We start from the raw sequence: 20,946 nt of genomic DNA, 5'->3' as shown, positions 1-20,946 counted from the left end.
TGAAGCGGGCGGCTTGTACCCGGATCTTGTGTGCTTGCTTGGTTTCTTCGGCAGGGTGCCTGTCCGGAGTATTCGATGATGGCTGTCATCCAGCTTTTGTCGTTTGCTTCGTTTTCTTCGATGGCATTGCAAGTAGAGGTTTCCGTGACAGAGGGTTTGGTTTGCACATATATAGGCAATAGTATAGCTTCTTTGATGGGAAGAGAGAGCAGCTACGCCTGCTAGGGCGTCGGCACGTGAGTTTTCAGTCCGCTTGATTTTCTCAATCGTCCATTCGTCGAATCGTTGCAAGGTGTCTCTCACTTTGTTTAAGTATCGCGCCATGCGTGCATCATTGGCCTCATATTTTTTCTGAACGTGTCTTACCACAAGTTGGGAATCACTATAAACCCGAAGTTTGGAGACGGATAGGGCTAAAGCGAGGTCCAATCCGGCTAAGACGGCTTCATTTCTGTTTCATTGTTAGAGGCGGGGAATCCCAGCCAGATGGCTTGCTTCAGATGCTCTCCGGTTGGGGATTGCAACAGGAGTCCTACTCCGGATCCGGCGATCGAGAGGCCCCATCAACGCGTAAAGTCCACCATTATTTTTCGCTTGGCTCCTCGTGTTGGGAGGGCCTTCGAGAGTATTCCAGCACGAAGTCAGCCATCACTTGGCCTTTTATGGACAATCTGAGTTGGAACTCGATTCCAAATTCACTCAATTCTATGGCCCATTGAAGCATTCTTCCGGTTAGGTCCGGCTTGTATAGGATATTGCGAAAGGGTTGGTCAGTTAACACGACCACTGGGTGTGCTTGGAAATAGGATCGGAGTTTCTGGGCGGCACTTCGAAGTGCTAAGGCCGTTAATTCCATCTTTGAATATCTGGTTTCTACGTTTGCTAACGCTCTGCTTATGTAGTAGATGGGTTTCTGCTCCTTGGGCGATGGGCAGCGGAATAAGACAGCGCTAATTGCCCACTCTGAGACAGCCAGGTACATGTACAGTTTTTCTCTGGAGAGAGGGCTGCTTAGGATGGGTGGTTGCATGAGGCACCGCTTAATTTTTTCGAAAGCGTTTTGACAGTTGTCCATCCATCCGCTTGCTCCTGCTTTGCGGATTGCCAAGAAGAAGGGTTGTAGCTCATCGGTGAAACAGGCTATAAAACGTCCCAGGGCGACAAGCTTGCCTGTGAGGCGCTGTAATTCCTTCTTGTTCCTGGGGAGTGGTGTTTCTATGACTGCTTTGACTTGATCTGGGCTGACCTCTATCCCCCTTTGACTGACCATAAATCCCAGGAATTTCCCAGCACTTATTCCAAAGGCGCATTTAGAAGGGTTTAGCTTCATGTCAAACTTCCTTAGAAGGTGAAAAACTTCTTGCAAGTGGAGAACATGCTCCTCTCGGGTTTTGATTTTGACGACGATATCGTCGATATACACCTCTACTGTAAGGTCGATTAGCGGTTTAAATATCTTTGTCATCAGTCTTTGATAAGTAGCGCCAACATTTTTGAGGCCAAATGGCATGACTTTGTAACAATAAAGTCCGTGTGGCGTTATGAAGGTTGTCTTCTCTTGATCATCCGGGGCCATGGGGATTTGGTGATATCCGGAGAAAGCGTCCAGGAAGGAGAGCATCCCTTGCCCAGCAGTGGAATCCACAATTTGATCTATTCGTGGCAAGGGGAAACTGTCTTTCGGACACGCTTTATTGATATTGGTGTAGTCAACGCAGACCCGCCATTTGCCCTCTTTTTTGGGTACCACTACTACATTTGCCAACCAGTCCGGATAATCCACTTCTTTGATGAATCCGACTTCCAGTAGTTTGTCGATCTCATTCCGGATGATCTTTTATCTGTCCGGGTGGAAACGTCTAACCCTCTGCCGGATGGGTTTCGCTGTTGGTAAAACGTTAAGTTTATGAGAGACTATTGATGGATGAATCCCCTTCATATCAGAGTGCGCCCATGCGAAAATGTCATGGTTTTGTCGGAGGGCATCTTGGATGTTCTGGGTTTCTTCAGGTGTTAAGAGGGAACTGATATGAGTAAGGTGAGCATCTTCTTCCGAAATTTGGATTGTTTGCAAGGGATCTGCTACCGGGGGATCTCTGTCCGCCGGGCATAATGACTACTATTGGTCAAGTGCATGCGTGGACTCAGGGAGAGGTTCATTCTCCTGACTGGTCCCTGGTTCTCTTGCTATCTGGTATCATTGGCGAGCAGCTAGTTGGCTGCCGTACAGGTTGATTTGCTCATCCTCAGTAAGAAAGCTTACCATCTGATGATATGTGGAGGGGATGGCTTTCATGCAGTGCAGCCATGTGCGCCCCAAGATAATATTGAAGGGTAACAAATCTTGTACCACTGAAAATAGGACGTTGAGAGTGACTGGGCCAGCTTGAACTGGTAGCACAATATCTCCTAAGGAAATGGTTGATGCCCCGTTGAATCCGGACAGGATTCTCCCAGGGTTTTCGAGACCGACTAAATTGTGCCCCACCATGTGGCTTATGACTGCTGCTTGTACCAAATCAGCTGAGCTGCCTGGGTCAACTAAGATGCGTCTTACATTGAATTTGTCTATCCCTAAGGATAGAATGAGGGGCGTCGCGGTGCGGACGTAATATCCATGTGGGGTCTGCTGGTGGAAAAATGATTGTCCCGTCTATGGGGTGAGGGCTTCCTCCGGTTATCCCAGGTCGGATGGAGTTGACACGCTCACGCACCATTGCCTCTCGTAATAATTTTTGCCTCTTTCGTTTGGAATTTATCTCTTCATCCGACGGACCTCCATTAATGTAGTTTATGACGGCTTTGGGGGCGGCTGGAATCGCGGGGGTTCCAGAGTCGTGGCCCCGGGCGGCGTCTCTATCTCTGGCATCTGAGCGGAGGTATTGCCTTAAATGTCCCGCCTTTATAAGCCTTTCCACCAAATATTGGAGGCTTCTGCACGTTTCCGTTGTGTGGTCATGCTCCTTGTGGGAAGCGCATTTTTTGCTATGATCTCTTCTGGATAGATCCGACCCGAGGGGTCTGGGCCACCTGAAATCAAACATGCTTTGGATCATAGAGAGAAGCTTCTCATAAGTTATGGAGAGTGGTGTGAGAGGTGGCATCTCCGGGCGGCTTAGCCCTTCTTGCCTTCGATCGGATGGCCTTGGCCTGTCTAGAAGTTTAGCGCTTCCTTCTATATTCCCTTTGGACGGCTGTCCGGCAACCAATACTTGTTGGGTGGCTGCCCGTACGTCATCCTCCAGCATGGAGTATTTGTTCGCACGTCGAAACAAATCGCCCATCGTCATGGGAGGTTTCTTAGCTAGTGATTCAAAAAATGGAGTGTCTGGACAGATGTTTCGCTTGAAGATCTGTAGGACAGCGTCCATGCTGCAAGCTTCCACTTGTAGGACAGCTTGGCCAAATCGTTTCACGAATTCCCTCAAGGATTCATTATCCTTCATTTTTATATTTTGCAAGGTGCTGATGTTTTGTTTATGCCGAGCGGAACATAGGTATTGTCCCACGAAAGCTTCTGAAAGGTCTCTGAAATTGTCCACCGAGTTAGGAGGTAGGCGATGGAACCATGAGAGGGCCTGTCCTTGTAGACTGGCAAGGAATACCTTGCACAGCAGCGGATCGTTACCTATATCGAGGGTCATGAGCTGCCGATAATGCATGATATGGTCGAAGGGGTCACTGCACCCATCGTACGTGGAGAACTTTGGTACGAGGAACCCCCTTGGGGGCTCATAATGGATGATATGAGAGCAGAAAGGCGTGGAGAGCATGTCATCCAGCCTTTTGCTAATGGAGCCGATGGGTGGCTCGTTCGGGGGATTTTTCCCAATGGTCCGTACCGCTTGGTGCGGTGGAACGTTCTGCACCATGGGGGTGACCAAGGGGTCACGGTGCGAGAGAACGTTCTGTGGTATGGGGGTGACCGTAGGGTCATGGTGCACTCCCCTTGTGGTGGTTGCTGGTGGCTTGGGCCTGCCAGGCTGCTGGGTCCTAGTCTCGCACGCATAGCGCCTGATAATTGGGATCTTCTGTCACGCTGTCTCTTTGACGAGAAATGAGTGGAATCTGAGCTCTCTTCGCGGGGAGCTCGAGGCATGGGCGTGTGTGGCTCATGCGGCCTAGCGCTGCGTGTTTCAGGGATTGCCTCCGCTGTTCCTGGGTAAATCGACTCCAAATGAGGCCTTGAGTTGGCTACTTGGCCTCTAGAGTGCTGACGACGGGGTGGCCCCGTCGACGATGCCTAGATTCGCAATATTGCATTTTCCTCTCTCAACCTTGTCGTCTCCTGGAGGAGAGTTTGCAGTTGTCGCTCGCTTGCTAACTGCCTTCTTTCGATGGCTTAGCGCCATTCAGAATTGTCTTCCTCTCCTCTACCAGATGAACGGCTTTGGGAAGGCGTGGCCATCTTTGTTAGTTACTGAATCAGCGAAAAAGATTCCCACAGACGGCGCCAATGTTGAGGCCTCGTATTCCCAATGATCCACTTAGTTGCCAAATGGATGGACGTATGATCTCAACTGTGATTCCTGATTCAGCTGCTCCTGCAAAAGGCGTCCGGACAGGGTGTCCGGACACACCCTCCGATGGTTTTGTCAGCCATGGAAAGAGAGATAAAAGCAATTGGCACAGTTGGCCTTTTACTAGGTATTGAAAGGCTTACCTTCTTCTTTGCGTGAAGGTTTGTATATATAGTTCTTTGGAAATTCTCTCTCCTCCATAAATGATGGAAGGCTTTTTGGTTTACCATGATGTCACTAGGTGGTGGCAGGGACATCCTCATCCTACGAACGGCTGTCAGAGATCGTGGGAAGTGACTTGCTGTCACTTCTGTCTTTTCACTCTGCAGGTATTGGAATATGGATTGTGACAGGGTGTCAGAATGACGTGGTGAGTCATGTTTGGTTTGATCGGTGATCCGGATGGACATATCCGGATAGAATATGAAAGGTCACCGGATGAGTAATGGCGGTGGTCCGGATAGGAGGTTTTGCGAGTCCCGCATGCTCTTATTTCAGAAGGTCCGGATAGGAGAGCGCGCCACGTGTACTCTCGAGGAAATCCGGATGTGGATACTCCGGATAAGATCGCGTGCCACGTATCGTCAGGAGGCGTGTGTCACGTGTCATCAGGGATGGGTCCCTACACACCACATCCAGACCCATCACCTTCTTAGCATGTGGAACCCTCTTGGTCAAGGATACCACTGCAACAGCCAATTGAACTTCACTTCCTGGCTGTGACTCTGGACCTCTGGCTGAACTGGGTTCATGGGTTCAGTAGACACAGTGGATGAAACAGCCGCGAAACCCTGGATACAGTAATTTGGCGAATTGGTGGAAAAAATGAAGTGGGTACCGGTCTAAATGGAAAATGCAGCAAGGGTTTCTCATGTGAAGTTGTGGGAAGCTTTGCTGGGACCATAGAACAAGGCCTCAGCTTCCATGGCTGCCTCCATCAAAGTTCAAAATTCCAACCTTCAGAGAGTCGGACCAAATAAATAGATAATTAGTTGCAGACAAGCACAGCGGTGTGAACGAATGGCAGGGGATGTGGCTTGAAATTAAAGAAATAGTGAATTGCTGTTCCATTGGCTGTAATTGTTTGGGTTATTATTAAAATTTAAAAGGTACGAAATTATCCCTTATTTATAAATCTAATTATTCACTCTAAGTTTCCCTATTTTGAATAGTTAGGCTTTGGCCTATCTTAAACTAGGACCTAAATTCCCAGCCCCAATCCACGGCCCGCTGGGTGTAGTTTGGGGCAGCCATAACCCAAATTAAAGATGCCATCAGACCACTCCATTTATAGGCTTAATGTTTTATGTTCTCTAACATATAGAGAATTTGTTGTCATGATCTCGGTAGATGAAACGAGATTGTATAATATTGTCCAAATTTATAAAGAGAATTAATCTAATCTACTTTCATAAATGATCTGAATAAGTTCGTATCATTTAACTTCCGAGAAGATGGTAGAACTTGGCAGTCTTTCACAGGCTTTCATATTTTTACTTGCATTTGTGGGTTCAGCTGTCATTGCAAAATAGGATTGGGAAAATGAATCTCCATTCACACGATATTATATTGCAATGTGAAGAACATACTTGTGTTCTTCGCAGCATTTATATATGGTATAGTGACTTCAATTCACCAAAACCTTTAGCATTCGAATCTGGAATCATCTCACTATCTCAGGCAACATTAGGTTCTTGAGTGGAACTCTTATTCTGACTTCAATTTTCTTGATCCTAGTTCCACCTTTTGGCTGGCTACCTTTTTATCGTTTGGGTGATATTCTAAGTAAAGGTGGCATTCTATCTGCGGAATCCATTTTATCAACTTTCAGATGCTTATGAATCAAGATGATGACTACAACAATATGAAGAGGAAGTCCATTTGACCCGTTGAAGATCATGTATTATGCAGAATAAATTCAAGGAGTTATTTTAGATTATTATTATGTTTTTCTTTTATTTCGAAAGCATTGTAACTTCATTGCACTAAAAGTTTGAAGCTGCAAAGCATAGGACTGCCATGAATACCAGTGTAGTCCCTGCAGCCACCGACATAGCACCATGGTTTATGGCAGGAATCCTGATTAGAGCAATTGAGAAGATCTGCAACACCACCTCAAGCACATGGAGACCTTTGTATGCAACAGCTGCTGCAGTTCACCACATGAGACCACTACCTGAAACAACATAATCCATTCAAAGCATTAGTTATATGACCTGATACTTACTGGTAGTGGTCCTAGTGGACGGTTTTGATACCACTGTCTCGTCTAAAAAGATTCATCCCAAGCAAGAAAAGCTTGTGTATGGAGTTTTTTGAAATTTTCTTTATTTCTTCAATTGGTTATGGATTAGTGAATCAAAGCTTTATACATTGTGATGGAAATATTTTACCCAAAAAAGGTATATAGAGAAACTTTCTTTATTCTCAGGGCATTGAAGCTAACTCAAACCTAAAATTCAGGTCTACTCCATCAGGTAGCTTAGTTGGTCAGGGCTAACACTGGGACTTATAGTCCCAATAAGTGGCACATGGTCCTGAATTCAAAACCTACCACTTATGATACCCATAATTTACCCGGTGCTGATTGTTGCAGGACAGTCAGCACCCCAAGGTTTGGGTCCCTATGGAAAGAGTCCTAGGGGCTTGGCCATGGAATCCTTGGTTATCAAAGAAAAAAAAAATTCAAGTCTTGCCTGTCCATTAGCTGCTCTCTGGGAGGAGTTGGGGGCAGGGCCCTGCTGAGTGCTTCCTCAACCATGCTCTAAAGGCAATGATGTGGGCATCTGACTTTGTTGGCATAAAACAAGCCTTCTGCCAATTGGAAAGGCCGGCCTTCATAAGCTTATACTCCTACAGGAAACACACGAGAAAACTAGGGATAATAATTCTAGCGAGATTGTCTAGAATAGGTGTTGCATGATTCCAAGTGTTCCTTTCCTCTTAACTACTCAACAATCAAACAAGGCAAGGCATCGGGCTCCATTTGTTTCCTTGGAAGCTATGATGTCATAAAGCTTATCATGTTACCTAGACAGAAAATAACAATACAAATAGATGGGAGTTACCTTTACATGGGGAAGATATATAGCTGAATCTAGAATAAGGTTTTGCCTCATATGAAGCATCCATCATGGAACCATACAATCAGTCCACGGTCCAAAGTTTCTTGGAGAAGTCCATATCAATCTGCTATTTCCTGGACTTACTGGAACACAGATAAGAATCAAAAGTGCTCTGTTGGAGACACATGAGGCAATGGTTCCTGAACCAAACAAGTTAAAAGCAAATATGATTCAACTAAAGGGCAATTAAAGAAAAACAGCGTAACTTCTAACTAATAAGATCAACCTAATGGTTACCTCTTTGGTAAGGTCTGATGACACAGATCCATTACTTTGATATGCCGGAAAACCCAAACAAGTATAGCACAAACAGGAAGGAATAAATTTGCTCCTGGCAAGCTCTCACTCTGCAACAAAACCATCTATGGCTAATCTCATCACACTGATCTCAATTGGTGTCTCCCCCTTCTCTATCTGCCTTGGGTGTGAAAGAAAATGTGTGAGAGAAATGAATCTCATTCATACTAGGCAACATAGCAAAATAACTAAAACTAGGCCTAGTTAGATCTGCTCATCTGTTTGCCTGTGGAATTTGCATTATCCCGTAATGTGCATATGCAAGGTCCATGATATTTTCCATCAGAACCTCATACCTGAATGACACCGTTTTAGTTTACACGAGAGAATTTAAGATAAGTAGTACATGAAGTATAGGAGTGTTCAGGTAGAAAACTTATTTGTCACATTAAAACTTATTAGTCACATATGATTAATAATGATTCTTTCATATTTCATGACTTCCACATGCATTAGAAGACTTTCTACACCCCCAACTCCTTTTCTCCCCTTTCTGGATGAGTTAAAACCTGCATTTTCCAGTTTGGAAAAAGAGGACTAGAGAACTTGTAGATAGCTGTATCTCTACATACCTGAAGGGAAAATATCTAGCTCCCATGGACTTGGTATATGAGGGGTCATCCAATTCTGGGATGTAAGGAGGCTTTTTCTTTGTAAGAATATCTTTGAATTGAGAATCAGTGTTTGGCCAAAACCAGACAATTCCATTCTGCACAGCACTTGGATAAACAGCTGCACGTGCTTTCTTGAATGTGTGAACCTGCATACTTTGTCAAAAACTACAATAAGAAGTACATGCCATTAATGTTTTACAAATTCCAAAGAAAAATCCAATTCATTCCATTCATTCAAACACACTCAAGCATATAGATTCATATTTTTTGAGGGATTGGATTTGAATCCAAATCAGTGTTTTGGATTTGGGAGAGCTACTGGATGGATGTATGTCAGAATTATAACTACAACAGATGCCAAATTTATTTTTACCGGAGGACCATCTGGGGGTGCCTGAGGAATGAATTTGCAGTCACCAGAGCCATTGAAACACTGCCCATGGTACACACACACTGCAACTGGCCCCACTGATCAATCATCCCTTCAGACAATGGAGCCAACCCATGAGCACAAGAATCATCAAACACCTTCCATTCACTTTCATTTCTATCCCACCACACAGCTACATCAAGACCCATCACCCTCTTGGCATGCGGCTTCCTCTTGTCAAGATCACAGACTGATGCAACCGGATACCACTGAGAAAACCAATCAAACTTCTCGTCTCCTCCATGAGATGGTCAAGGTGAGTCCATGGCTTTGCTTGAACTACTGGAAGATATGACTGTGCAAGGCTTTAATTTTGAAAAGTTTAAACAAATTGATGAAAAAGAAGAATTGGGTTATGGATAGAAGGAAGATGCAACATGGGTTTGTCATATGGCCTCATAGGAAATCTGGTTGGGAGTATTGACAAATGAAGTGAAGGAAGAGAGGGAGCTTTAAGAGCTTCCATGTCTAACTCCTGAAACACTGTTTCTGCAATTACACTCAAAATTCCAAATGATCATCCTACCACATGGTGGGTGTACAGTAACAACATTTTCTAGACCACAGAGTGTTTGAAAATTAATCCCAGTCATTAAAAATCAACAATTGAGATTTTGAGGATTAAGATTTTGAATGCATAATACAGGGGACAACAGTAATTTTCATTCTCTTCCACAAAGTTGAGATGTCAAGATCCACTCAACTGTCTTGTGGAAAGAAAAACACAGAGTCCCCTTCCTAGAAAGTAAATCAACAGTGCCAATATAAAAGTGGGTCACAAATCCTGTGGATTTCTATTTCATATTGGTCTGTTTTTGAACATCAGACACATTCATTGGTGTCAAATGAAGGCTAATAATTTGAGATTTCTAGCTAGTTAAGTCTTCAAGGATGAATCATGGCATTTGCCTGCTGGGGCCTCAGGATCTTTGCAATGGTTTTAGTAAAGTTCAGCAAGTATTTGCATTCCACCATCAGAATAGCACCCACATTTGAAAGAGGTCCCAGTGAGAGTGAGACTTACCTCAAGTGTCACCTCAGCCCTGGCTGAACACCTGAGACACATAATAGACCTTGTCATCCTTTCTTGTCCGCGTATATACTGTGACTCAAGGCTCGAAATGTTGAATGAGTTCATCATTGCCGTCTAACACAATGACATTTTTCTTACACTCAGCTCAAATTATTGGCCTCATCAATCTACCTGGAAACTTAAGCTAGTTGAGCATGCGAGTAATAAAAACATCGACAAGCTATAAGATCTCAGAAATCAAAAGTTTATTGACACTGAAAAGGAAAGATACAGACAGGCTCATCAATCAGTTTCCAAGGTAAAAATCATAAAACATTTTCATTCAAATGTCAAGGTTGCTTACACATTTGATAAGATTCACACATTGCTGGGGTTCAGTCTTGCAAAAATTTTGAACCACCAGTCATTCCCCTGCATTGCAGTTAAATGAAGGGGCATGGAGCTGATACAATAAGAACTCGTGCTCCCAAATCAAATTTGGCATTCTTCTAGGGAACTTCCTCAATCTCAGTTAAGACTCTTTCATCCATCTGGCTCTCCCGTCTGAAAGGAAAAGCAGACGGAGGCTTATCTACTGAAAGTGTGCCTTCTAATACCTTAACTACCTCCCCAATGGAAGGCCGTAAGAATGGTTGATTTTGCATACACCACAAAGCTATCCTCACCACTCTTTCTACTCCTTCCCACTCCTCGCTGCCCTTCAGTTTTTGTTCTTGATTCATCTTGTCAATTAAGTGGTGCAGATTGTCCCCATGAACATCCCTCTCGCATGTTAAAGTTTGCAGCAACATTACTCCAAACAAGTAAATATCTCTCTCTGAGGGAGACTCTGAAGAAGAAGCTGGCTCCTCCTGGAGTAAGCTCTGTAGTCCAAAATCCATCAACTTAGGGACTAACTTCTCATCAAGCAAGACATTCTCCAGCTTCATATTTCCATGAGCAATGCATGTTTGGCACTCTGTGTGTAAATAAGCAAGGGCTCGTGCTACTCCAAGGGCAATATCAAGCCTCTGCTGCCAATCCACTTCATTTTGGTTCCACTTTGTGCTAAAAAGCAACTCATCCAGAGATCCATTTGGGATGTACTCGTAAAGCAAAAACTTGTGTTCTGGCTCAAAACAAAACCCCTTTAGTGATACAAGGTTTCTATGGTGGGTGCCACCCAAGGTTGAAACTGCCACCCGGAAATCCTTCTCAGATGCAACTACATTATTTAGCACCTTGGCAACTACTGGTGTCTTGTTTGGGAGTACACCTTTAAAAACAGAGGGCCCAAGCTGAGTTGCAAAGTTAGCAGTCAGCTCTTTTATCTCTTCAAAGGATAATCTAATAAGAACACTGTAATGAGAATTCATCTGAGCATCCTTCCCAAAGGGAATTCTCGTCTGAGCCTCAATTTTCCGTCTCCGATGGATAAACCAAAACACAAACATCTCCATGGTCAGAAAGCCCACGAGCGTTACCAGAACTATTAAAGCAATAGCTTCCACAAATTTCTTACTATTAGCTCCATAAGCAAAGTATCTTTTGGACAACATTTGAATTTGCCCTGAATTACCATGGGGATTAGCACCGTGAGCTAAAACTGCCTGAGGGACCAAACACACCTTCAAGAACGAAGTAGCAGGGACAGAAGGATTCCTATACCCGCTAATAAAGCTTGTTCTTTTGATTGTGCAAAGACCCGAGCCATCATTCTTTGAAGTTACGGCAATGCAAGTAGTATCATTGGAGCAGTACTCTCTGCAAGCTTCCTCACTTAACATGATATCAACATCTTGAGGGGGATAGAGACCGTAAAGGACCGTTCGTTTCAGAACCATCATGCTTGTATTCATTTTACAGTTTCCCAAATCCACCATTTTCTTGCACCCAAAACTACCTGAATCCATCCCATAAGAGCCAGTTCCCAAATTCAAAGAATCCTCATACAGACAATCACAAACAGGTCCAGTAGAATTGTACCCACATAAGCTATACAAACCACAAGAACCAAACACATTGCATTGGTCCTCAACTGCCTGCCAACCTACTCTCCATGCCCGAATCGCATTATCCCACGAGTAAATTCTCAAGTTCCCATCAGAATCAATCCTAAGATGCCTCCAAACCAGAGAAGGGTCTTCAAAATCCTTACTCGACTTGGACCAGACAGTTCTATTAGCACTATCAAATAGTCCTAAAACCCCATTGGAGTCAAATCTGGCTTCTTTAACAATGACAGAGGAGCTCAACTGAGCATGACTCCTCCAATAGGTCACATTGTTCTCCCACACTAGGGCAAGCTCACCGGATCCGCGAATCACAAAACTATAGTAGCTTGAAATTGTTTTTGTTGAAGGGGCCCTAAGGGTTTGAGGGAAATGGAGTGACTGACCAGGAAGAAGAGTGCTTGTGGGGCTATTAAAGCTCTCCCAAAGCACTTTATCTGCATTGCCCAAGAGCACCAGGTTCCCATTGTCCAAAAGGCTAGCTTTTTGAACACCCAGACCAGAGGTGTTACTACTCCAGACAACCAACCCGTTAGGGTTTTCAACCAAGACTAGCCTCCCATCCATGGAAAGCCTAAGTGTGGAGTTTTCAGAAACTCTGAGTCCCCCACCAATAGTCCAAACTGGCTTATTTGCAGCCCTGGTACCTAAGTTATACCCAATACCAACCACAAACCCATCAACACCATCAACTTTCTCACAACCCTCCAAGAACCCAAATGCAAAAACCCCATTGTGAGACACCCAAATCCTACTGCTATCAAACCCAGAAATCTCAAATCCAAGAGGCACAGAAACCATTGGAACCACATCACAAGACCCAGAAAATGCAAAACCCAGTAGTAAAATCACAGCCAAAACAAAGCTCTTACCTCCAAAATGCCTGATGGGTGTCTCAGAACACAGCTGACTAACCCCAACCACACACATTTCAGCTGCAAAACTGGCTAAATTTGGGCAAGAACCAGTGGCGCCACAGTGTGGAACAGTGGAAGTATACCAGTAGGGGTAGTAGATGAGGTGAGTTTAGGTTTGAACTTTGAAGCTCAGAGGTGTGGATAGAAAGTCATGAAAGAGAGGTGGAAAGTGGGATAAAGGAGTGTAGTTTTGTTGGTACAACTTTTCATAAGAGAGCAGTGACTGAATTTGAATCTTGGAAACTGGATTTGGGGCAAGGGGAAGCAACAAAATTCACGACTTTTTGTGGGCATCGAGGTATGCCTTGGCTTTCTTCCACTAACAACAGTTTATACTCAGAATTTTTGCTATACTTTTGACACCAGTTCCCCTTTCTAAAGCATATAATAGGATTTGGTATGTGTCATCACTAATGGGTCATCTTTTTTCCAAGGAAATATATTGACAAATGATACCATCCCACGTTAATCAGTCAGACAGAAAGACTTCACGGGACGTGCCCTAGTTCTCAAACCACACACATGAAATCAAGGAAAATCAATTCCATTATCAGACAAAATATTAAATTCTATACATTTTGATTAATCAAAATTTACTAATTTAAAATAAATGATATTGTACCCATTTAACTTTTTTTTTTTATATCATTCAAATTATAGGACAAATATAAATAAAACAAAGCAAAAAAAATAAGGTCACATTAAAATATAAAAATCTTCCATTGATGATATATTTTTCATATAATATCAAAAAGATAACTTTGAATTCAGGGCAATCATCCAAAAACTTTAGGTAAAACATTGGATTTGTCATATTATAGCTGTTTTTTGTAATAGAAAAAAAAATCACAATGGATGGTATCCTTGAAGTTTGAACAACAAAGAGTATAGTCAATTATCCAAAGGTATTATAGTGGTGTTTGTCAAACAAAAAGGTTAAACCGATGAATGTATAGCGAGATTTAGACTATTAAATAATTATATTAATAAATGAGATCAAGATATAAGGATGTAAGTAAAATTAAAATATAAATAATCGAACCTCTATATATATATATATATATATATATATATATATATATATATATATATATATATATATATATATATATATATATATGATATCACTGAAATTATAATCAAACCTAAATAATATTGAGTCTCTTCAAGAGAAATAAGTGGGTTAATTCTTGACAATTTGACACCCAGATTTCAATATCCTTGACTTTGCCAGCCAATGGGGTTGTGTCTCAGTGCCTTCTGTTGATAAGATAAGGTGATTTTTAGCAAAAAAAAAAGAAAGGGGGCAAATCAACTGGGCAGATATCCAGCCATAAATTGCATTACTCCAACACTTTTGGATTTGGTCCGGACAGCCCAAAAAATATGTGCATTTAAAACCATGGAAAAACACTTGGGAGGTGGCATTAACCCATATAATGGAGTTGAGAAAGGGTGGTGGGGAAGAGATTTTTTTGAGGTTGAGATCTGGAGGATTTGTGGACAAATTGCAGGGTTCTGCATTTGGGGTGTGGGAAAAAGACAAAGGCATCCCAACAGTGGGTGTTGTTGAGTTATGTGACACTCAGCTTCATTGTTGAAACCCGTTGAGAGGTGTGTTTGCATGTCCTTCATGTGGACGTCCTCTTGATCTCCATCAAACTCATATCTAAAATATTATATATCGAATTCAAAGTTTTATAAGTAATATATTAAAATATTATGATGTAAATTTTTTGAAAAATAATGTATAAATATTTTAAATTTTATGAAAAATTTATAGATTTATTAAAAAGTATTCCTAAATAGAAAATAGTTTTCTAATATTGAAAACAATTTTTAAAAATTTGTTCTGAAAACAAATTAATTTTTATGAATAAATTTAAAATATTTTCATATTTTTTTAAAGTGTTTTGGAAAATAATTTAAAATAGAAAAAGTACTTTTAAATTTTTTATTATACGTAAATAAACGGTACCCTAGAAAAAAAAAGTTAAAAAAAAAAACTAATTTTCATATTCAAGTTTTAAAATAGAATTTGAATTCCCAAAAAAATTAACAACTAATTTTAAAATTGTTTTTAAAAACTATTTTCCGATAATTATATTTAAAAATTGAAAACATTTAAAAAAAACATTTGTGTCTTATTTGATAACTGTTTTTTAAAATAATTTTTTTTCTTCAAAACAAATAAATAAAAAAATATAATTAGTAATTAAAAAACAAAAAATAATTTTTTACTCTTAAAATCGAACATAGTTTAGTTATTTCCTTTTTTTAAATGATTATCTTAAAAATAATTAAAAGTATAGAATTATATATAAAAATTATTTTTAATATATGTTTAAAAATATAAAAAATAAATCAAAAGAATTCATATAAACATACTTATGTTCCACCAAATATCATACAATAGTTTTACAAAATTATTCTTAGAAATAATTTTTTAGAATTTCAAAACACTTATTGAATTTTCATTATTAAGTTTTTTTTTATAAAAAAAAGTAAATAAATTTTTTATCAAAAACTAATTTTTATATTAAAGGATTTGACCATTTTCTCAAAATGCAACACAAGACTCACATGGTTTGTAGTATAAAACAAGAAAAAATAATTTAAGTGAATTATGAATTTTCATTTTCTTTTCCAAGCCATTGGCCCCACAAAATATGAAAGCATATCAAAATGATTACATGTCATCATTTCTTAGTTACTTCGTTCTTCATAGCTTATAATTAAGATTCCTTTTTCACCTTTAACGGTACAAACACTTTTCCCATTTTCCCATTGTTAAAAGTGTTTTACTACTTTTACATCCCACTCCAAATTACCTTTTCATCTTTTGAATTTATTATTAAATAAAAATAAAAATAAAAAAAGTGAACTCACTTGGAACTCACTATGCAAACGAATCCATAGGTTAAAAGTACATCATATCATAGTATCATTATTTGGTATTTTGTCGTTTTATTATTTTGAATTTTATTCGTATTCTTATCATTTTATATTTTGATCGCATCGATTTTTGATCTTATTATTTTGTATCTGATCTTTTTCTTTTATTTTACTATATTATCTTATATTTACACCATCATTCAATGATTTAGAGTTTACTACATAATTAAACAGATCGAATTTAGAGTTGTGATGATTTCATAAAATAGTTTATATTCTCGTCTAATTTCGTTTGGATATGTGTTAAGTAAATCTAGGTATAATTAAAAAAATATGTTCTTGAGGGTGCATACAACATGAGTATGAGTATAAAGAATATGATCACGAGCATTACAAGTTAAAGCTTTTTTGGTTCAGAAAAACTTGTTTATGCTTGCTTAATAACCTAGGCTATTGGGTTCATTTGGGTGTAATAGTACTATTTTTAAATTTGAAATATAGATGATTAAATGATGAATTTAGGAATGACTATAGGAAAAGTTTAAGAGAGGTTATCCCATCTCAATTCAGTCCTATTTATTCAAAATAATTCTTAATCTCATCACATTAAAAAAAAATAAATGGGACAAATGAGGTGGGTTTGTGAATTTCCTATACCCACACCACTTCACCCTATCCCATTTAATCTTTTCTTGAAAATTTTCTATCTTTAAATTTTTTAATTACATTAAAATAAATAAATTTTGTAAATAATTAAAATATTATAATATAACTTATTTTATTCCAAAGTATTATTATTATATATTAAAATAGGAAAATAAAAATTAAATTAAATTAATTTTATATATAATTGGATTGAGGGGACATGATAATACTTGAACTAGTCTCAGTTTTTTAAAAAATCACAAACCCGCCCTAACCTATTTATTTAAAATTTAAACTCATCTTATTAGGAAATGGATGAAGCGATGACTTGAAAAAACTCATTCCATTGCCATCCTTAATAATGATTCTCAGAAAAGCCAATGAAACATGCTTTCGAATGTCAAAATGTTTAGTTTACTTTTATTAAGTATCTATTAGTTTTCAAATAAAATTATCATTATTTGACATAAAAAATGTGTTATTTGATTAAAATGATTATTGAAAACCCAAAATTTTAAATTTAACTCTCCATGTTTTTTAGTTTCATTTGGACAAAAAATATCTTCATTATTTTTTTTATAAAAATAACCATTTATTTTAAAACCTACATGTAAATACTTGAAATGGTAAAAATCATTTAATTCAAATTTAGGTTACTTTTCAAAAAACACGAGAAGTATTGGATTCACAAATTTAGGGTTTATTTTATTCATTTTAACCAATTAATTTTATATAAATTATTATTAAAGCCAAGGTGATGGGTTTATTAGCCAAGGTGCTGAGAAAATATCGGGTCAAGTTGGAAAAAATAGACTCAAGCTCAACTCCAACTTGGGCTGGCCCAACTACGTGAATATGCAAGCTAACCCGAACCCGAACCCGAGCACAAGCCCAAGCCCAATCCCTGTCAATGAACGACATAAGAAGAAGAGATACTGAGAGTAGAAGTGTCGAACCAGCTCCGTCGCCGCAAAGATCTTTCTAGACACGAGCCGTTGCCCCAGTCTCCGCCTCTGTCTCAGCTGAAGATTTCAGGTAGTTCTAGCCCTCTCTATCTAGTATTCCAATTTTTCTTTGGTTTTCCCACCTTTTCACGGCAACTAAACAGCCTGTGTGCTTATTTCTTTTCTGTGAATGGCGATTTCTGAAATGTGTTGAATAAGCATTTATTTTTTATTTTTTATTTTTTTATGGGTTTTCAATTATAGCGTTTAGGTTTAAATCATGAATACGATGGTTAATTACTTTATTTCACTATATTTTTCCGTAATTGACTGTATCAAACCCTAAGACTACAGAAGGTTCATTTCATACTGAATAGAATTTATATGCAATAGAAAATGGATAAATTTTAAGCAAGCCAATTATCAAATCGGAATGCATCACGAAATCAAAATTAATTCAGGAAAAAGCTAGAAGGACTTACAAAACATGATTTTAGTAGCTTTCTATAAATGCATAAGAAGGAAGTATATGATGCATAATAGATGAATGATGTGCAAGAAGTAAGTGAACTTAAGTGGATGGCTTATTTTTTTAGATTGGAAAAAACCTAGGAAGTTGTGAGTTTTAGTTTAGCTGATCTTGGGTTATGTCGGGGGGATGCCTAGAGCTTTGAAGTTTTTGGGTGGTGATTGGGAACTTAGGTGTCAAAGCATCAATTTTTCTAGTTGTATTGGTGCAATCTTTTGATGTATTTGGGAAGAGAGGAAAGGGTTTTGAAGGTAAGAAGATGCCCTTTTTGAATTGGAAGATGGTAGCTTTGAAGTTCATTTTTTTGGCAGAGTCGGTGGCTTTTCCTTGGATTGTTTCTCCATTTGACTTTGCAGTTTGGCTTTTCCATGTGTGCATGTAACATGGGTACATTTGTAATCTCCATTTTCCCTTTAATAAGCTGTTTTTAGTGAATAAGAACTGTGCTAGTAGGATGACTATATTTAATAAATCATGATGGGTCATCTTTTTGTAATTCACCTTGTCACTGATCCATTTTCCCTTTTTAGTAGTGTTGTTGTGGTTCTCATGGATCATTTTTTTTTCATTAAGAATTAACTGTGCCTGTCTCTGGGCCAGATTTGGTTGCGTTTGGAATTAAAAGGTGACTAGTTTGATGTATAAGCTCTGTTCAATAAGCTTCTTTTTGAATTGCAGATTAGTGGAAAATGAAGAAAGGGTTGCACCCTCAGATGCAATGGATATCCTATGTTACTCAGAGCGGCAGGCTGATGCATGTTATGATGACTAGAATACACTCTGTTGGTAAAGTTTACCACTTGAGGGCAAGACGCCAGATGGCTCAAAGTGTGGGACAGATAGCCAAGTTTAAGCGTCGCTATGAGCAGAAGAATGAGGAGAATGAAGAGAAGTGATTTTTTGAGATGCAAAGAGAAGGTGAGGGCTTTGAAGCATATTTGTTTTCCTGTTCTATGGCTGTTTACGCTCTGAGAAGCATTTTTGTTTTGATGACAATTGAATACCGACTACAAGTAGGCTTTGTTAAATTAAGAAGTTGGCAAAACAAAAGTTTTCAGTTCTTGCTTGGTTTAAATTTTAAAACAACTCTTGCTGTCTTATAAAACAAAATAATATTCGGCAATGTTTGAATATTGCATTTAAATTACCAATTTTGATTTGTTCTTCCAACACTGGAAATGAGTCATTTTTTCATCATAACTTTCAGTTGTGGCCATTTCCTATCACTTCGAGGATCATTTTCCTATTTTTGGTATGGGATTTCATTAGCAACCTAGTTTCAGTTCATTAATGTCATGGTGAACGGCTATGGTTTGCAGTCTCTGAGCTTTCCTATTGTCATTGTTAGCCAAATCCTTTTCTGGTCATAAGGCAGAATTGGACCCACTATATCCTGTTATGATTCTTTTTAGCAATGGATTCATGAACTCATTTTGTTACTAAGGGAAGGCAGAAGTGCAAGCCAGGCAATTAGCACTTGTCAGTTTTGCATGATTATGTGCTTTAATGGGCCTGTGAATAATGGGCCCTTCCATAGATCTTGACCTGTTAATAGATTGATTGTTTTGATCATGTCCTATATATTTGATTGAAATGTAAACACCCCATTTTTATGGTTCAACCATGTAATGGAGTCATGATTAATAATAGGTAGATAATGTTCCATAGTATTTGATTAAATTTTACGTATTGTCCTATTAATACACATAGGTTGGTGGATAGGTTGAGTATGTAATAGCCTGCCCATTGATCATCTAACCATCCATCCACCAAGAAAAGGATAGCATAATGGTTGCCATTTATAATCCACCAGTAAATGTCATGTTGTGTCCATCACAAAGTTGGGTTGGGGTTCAGGGTGAGAATGGGTTTCTTGTATCATTTGGGAAAGAAGAGAGTAATAAAAGTTAACTTTAAACTATGTCATATGGAACTTGAGCATTGCTAAACTTGGCTCAGTTTGTTCCTGAACAGGCTGAAATTTTTTGCAGCACAATGCATCTAAAATCTCCTTATCAGTTTGGTGTCATTTCATAATTTATATTGGGATTTGGGAGGAAGATTCTAAAATAAGGTGCAAGCTGCTCAACCTTCTATAGATTCAGCAGCTATGACCCTTTAGGCTGGAGCTACCTGTAGACAGTTGGAACAATTTTACCCTTTTAGCTTTCATTTTGCAGTCATTTCATAATGATTTTGCAGTCAATTTTCATGGAACAAGTTAAATGTGAGTATTTAATACTTCTTTCATCCCCTTTTTTTAGCTTGCACAGTTTTCTTGAATTTCAACTGTTGGTTGTTGCAGCAAGGTTTCATATGGAGTACACAACTTAATAAAGGTTTGTTTCACATCCAATGAGGAGCGGACTCTCTCCGACAAATTTTGAAGTCAAGCCTGATATGAGGAGAAAAACCTACTTTCAAGCTGTAGTCTCATATTCTAGAACATTGTTCTTAACTGAAGATGTGTTTTTTAGAAATTATGTTATTTGGTTTAAAGTCATTTTAGCTAGCAAATTTGAATGGTATGGTTTGTGCAAGTACATGACTTCAAATACAAAAGAGCTAAAAGCTTATGAGGATTAACTGTTCACCCATAGCTGATTCTCCCTGGCCTACACACAAAGTAAACATATGATTGTTTTGCCTATACTGCAGAATGTGCCCATACATGGGGGACGCTTAGGAAGAAGTTTTGGAATGTATTGTGCTTAGCAGCCATGTTTGACATGTACATTTCCTTATTGAGCTGTCTTTTCTTGTGTGTTTTAAGTCTAAATAAAAATTGCTAGTTCTTTCAGCAGACTACACTAGATTCACAAGTAAGGCTTGGTAGGTTTCTTGGTAGTTTACAGCTTAGTCACACTGTCTTGAACAAGCAAAATGACCGTTGAATATCAGCCATTAAATCAGTAGAAAATGTGAGCCGTTTTCTTAACTAATCTTCTTGTTGCAGTTGTGGCTTCTCCAGGCAAGAAACTAGGGTTTAGAAATGTGTCCATCTTC

The 20,946-nt window shown here is 39.2% G+C and overlaps 3 protein-coding genes and 1 pseudogene across 3 annotated transcripts; 1 reads left to right on the top strand and 3 right to left on the bottom strand.

Moving 5' to 3' along the window:
* Nucleotides 1–2,197: 2,197 nt before the first annotated feature.
* LOC117917110 lies at nt 2,198–4,352 on the bottom strand. Its single transcript, XM_034833334.1, has 3 exons — nt 4,219–4,352; nt 2,715–4,014; nt 2,198–2,626 (listed from the first exon to the last, which is right to left on the bottom strand). The coding sequence occupies exons 1-3, from the start codon at nt 4,350–4,352 to the stop codon at nt 2,198–2,200; spliced, it is 1,863 nt and encodes a 620-aa protein (XP_034689225.1).
* Nucleotides 4,353–5,972: 1,620 nt separating this feature from the next.
* On the bottom strand, nt 5,973–10,052 carry LOC117917109 (annotated as a pseudogene).
* A 455-nt stretch (nt 10,053–10,507) lies between these two features.
* On the bottom strand, nt 10,508–12,940 carry LOC117917108 (G-type lectin S-receptor-like serine/threonine-protein kinase SD3-1). The gene has a single exon (XM_034833332.1). The coding sequence runs from the start codon at nt 12,938–12,940 to the stop codon at nt 10,508–10,510; it is 2,433 nt and encodes an 810-aa protein (XP_034689223.1).
* Nucleotides 12,941–17,419: 4,479 nt separating this feature from the next.
* Nucleotides 17,420–20,537, top strand: LOC117915856. Its single transcript, XM_034831587.1, has 3 exons — nt 17,420–17,502; nt 18,619–18,858; nt 20,246–20,537. Exon 2 carries the CDS (start codon nt 18,630–18,632, stop codon nt 18,834–18,836), a length of 207 nt encoding a protein of 68 aa, XP_034687478.1. The 5' UTR covers nt 17,420–17,502; nt 18,619–18,629; the 3' UTR covers nt 18,837–18,858; nt 20,246–20,537.
* Nucleotides 20,538–20,946: the final 409 nt, after the last annotated feature.

This window comes from Vitis riparia, chromosome 6 (assembly GCF_004353265.1).
Source record: "Vitis riparia cultivar Riparia Gloire de Montpellier isolate 1030 chromosome 6, EGFV_Vit.rip_1.0, whole genome shotgun sequence".
Lineage (NCBI taxonomy): Eukaryota > Viridiplantae > Streptophyta > Magnoliopsida > Vitales > Vitaceae > Vitis > Vitis riparia.
Note: the sequence above shows the minus strand (reverse complement) of the source record. Positions and strands in the feature narration are given on the sequence as shown.

Excerpts from the sequence above, each read along its gene's own strand:
- LOC117917110 (XM_034833334.1), bottom strand. The coding sequence starts at position 4,352 with ATGGCGCTAAGCCATCGAAAGAAGGCAGTTAGCAAGCGAGCGACAACT. Across the intron at positions 4,015-4,218 it reads GTCGACGGGGCCACCCCGTC|GCGCTATGCGTGCGAGACTA; the intron begins GTCAGCACTCTA and ends CCCAATTATCAG. Across the intron at positions 2,627-2,714 it reads AATTATTACGAGAGGCAATG|ACCCCACATGGATATTACGT; the intron begins GTGCGTGAGCGT and ends TTCCACCAGCAG.
- LOC117915856 (XM_034831587.1), top strand. The coding sequence starts at position 18,630 with ATGAAGAAAGGGTTGCACCCTCAGATGCAATGGATATCCTATGTTACT.
- LOC117917108 (XM_034833332.1), bottom strand. The coding sequence starts at position 12,940 with ATGTGTGTGGTTGGGGTTAGTCAGCTGTGTTCTGAGACACCCATCAGG.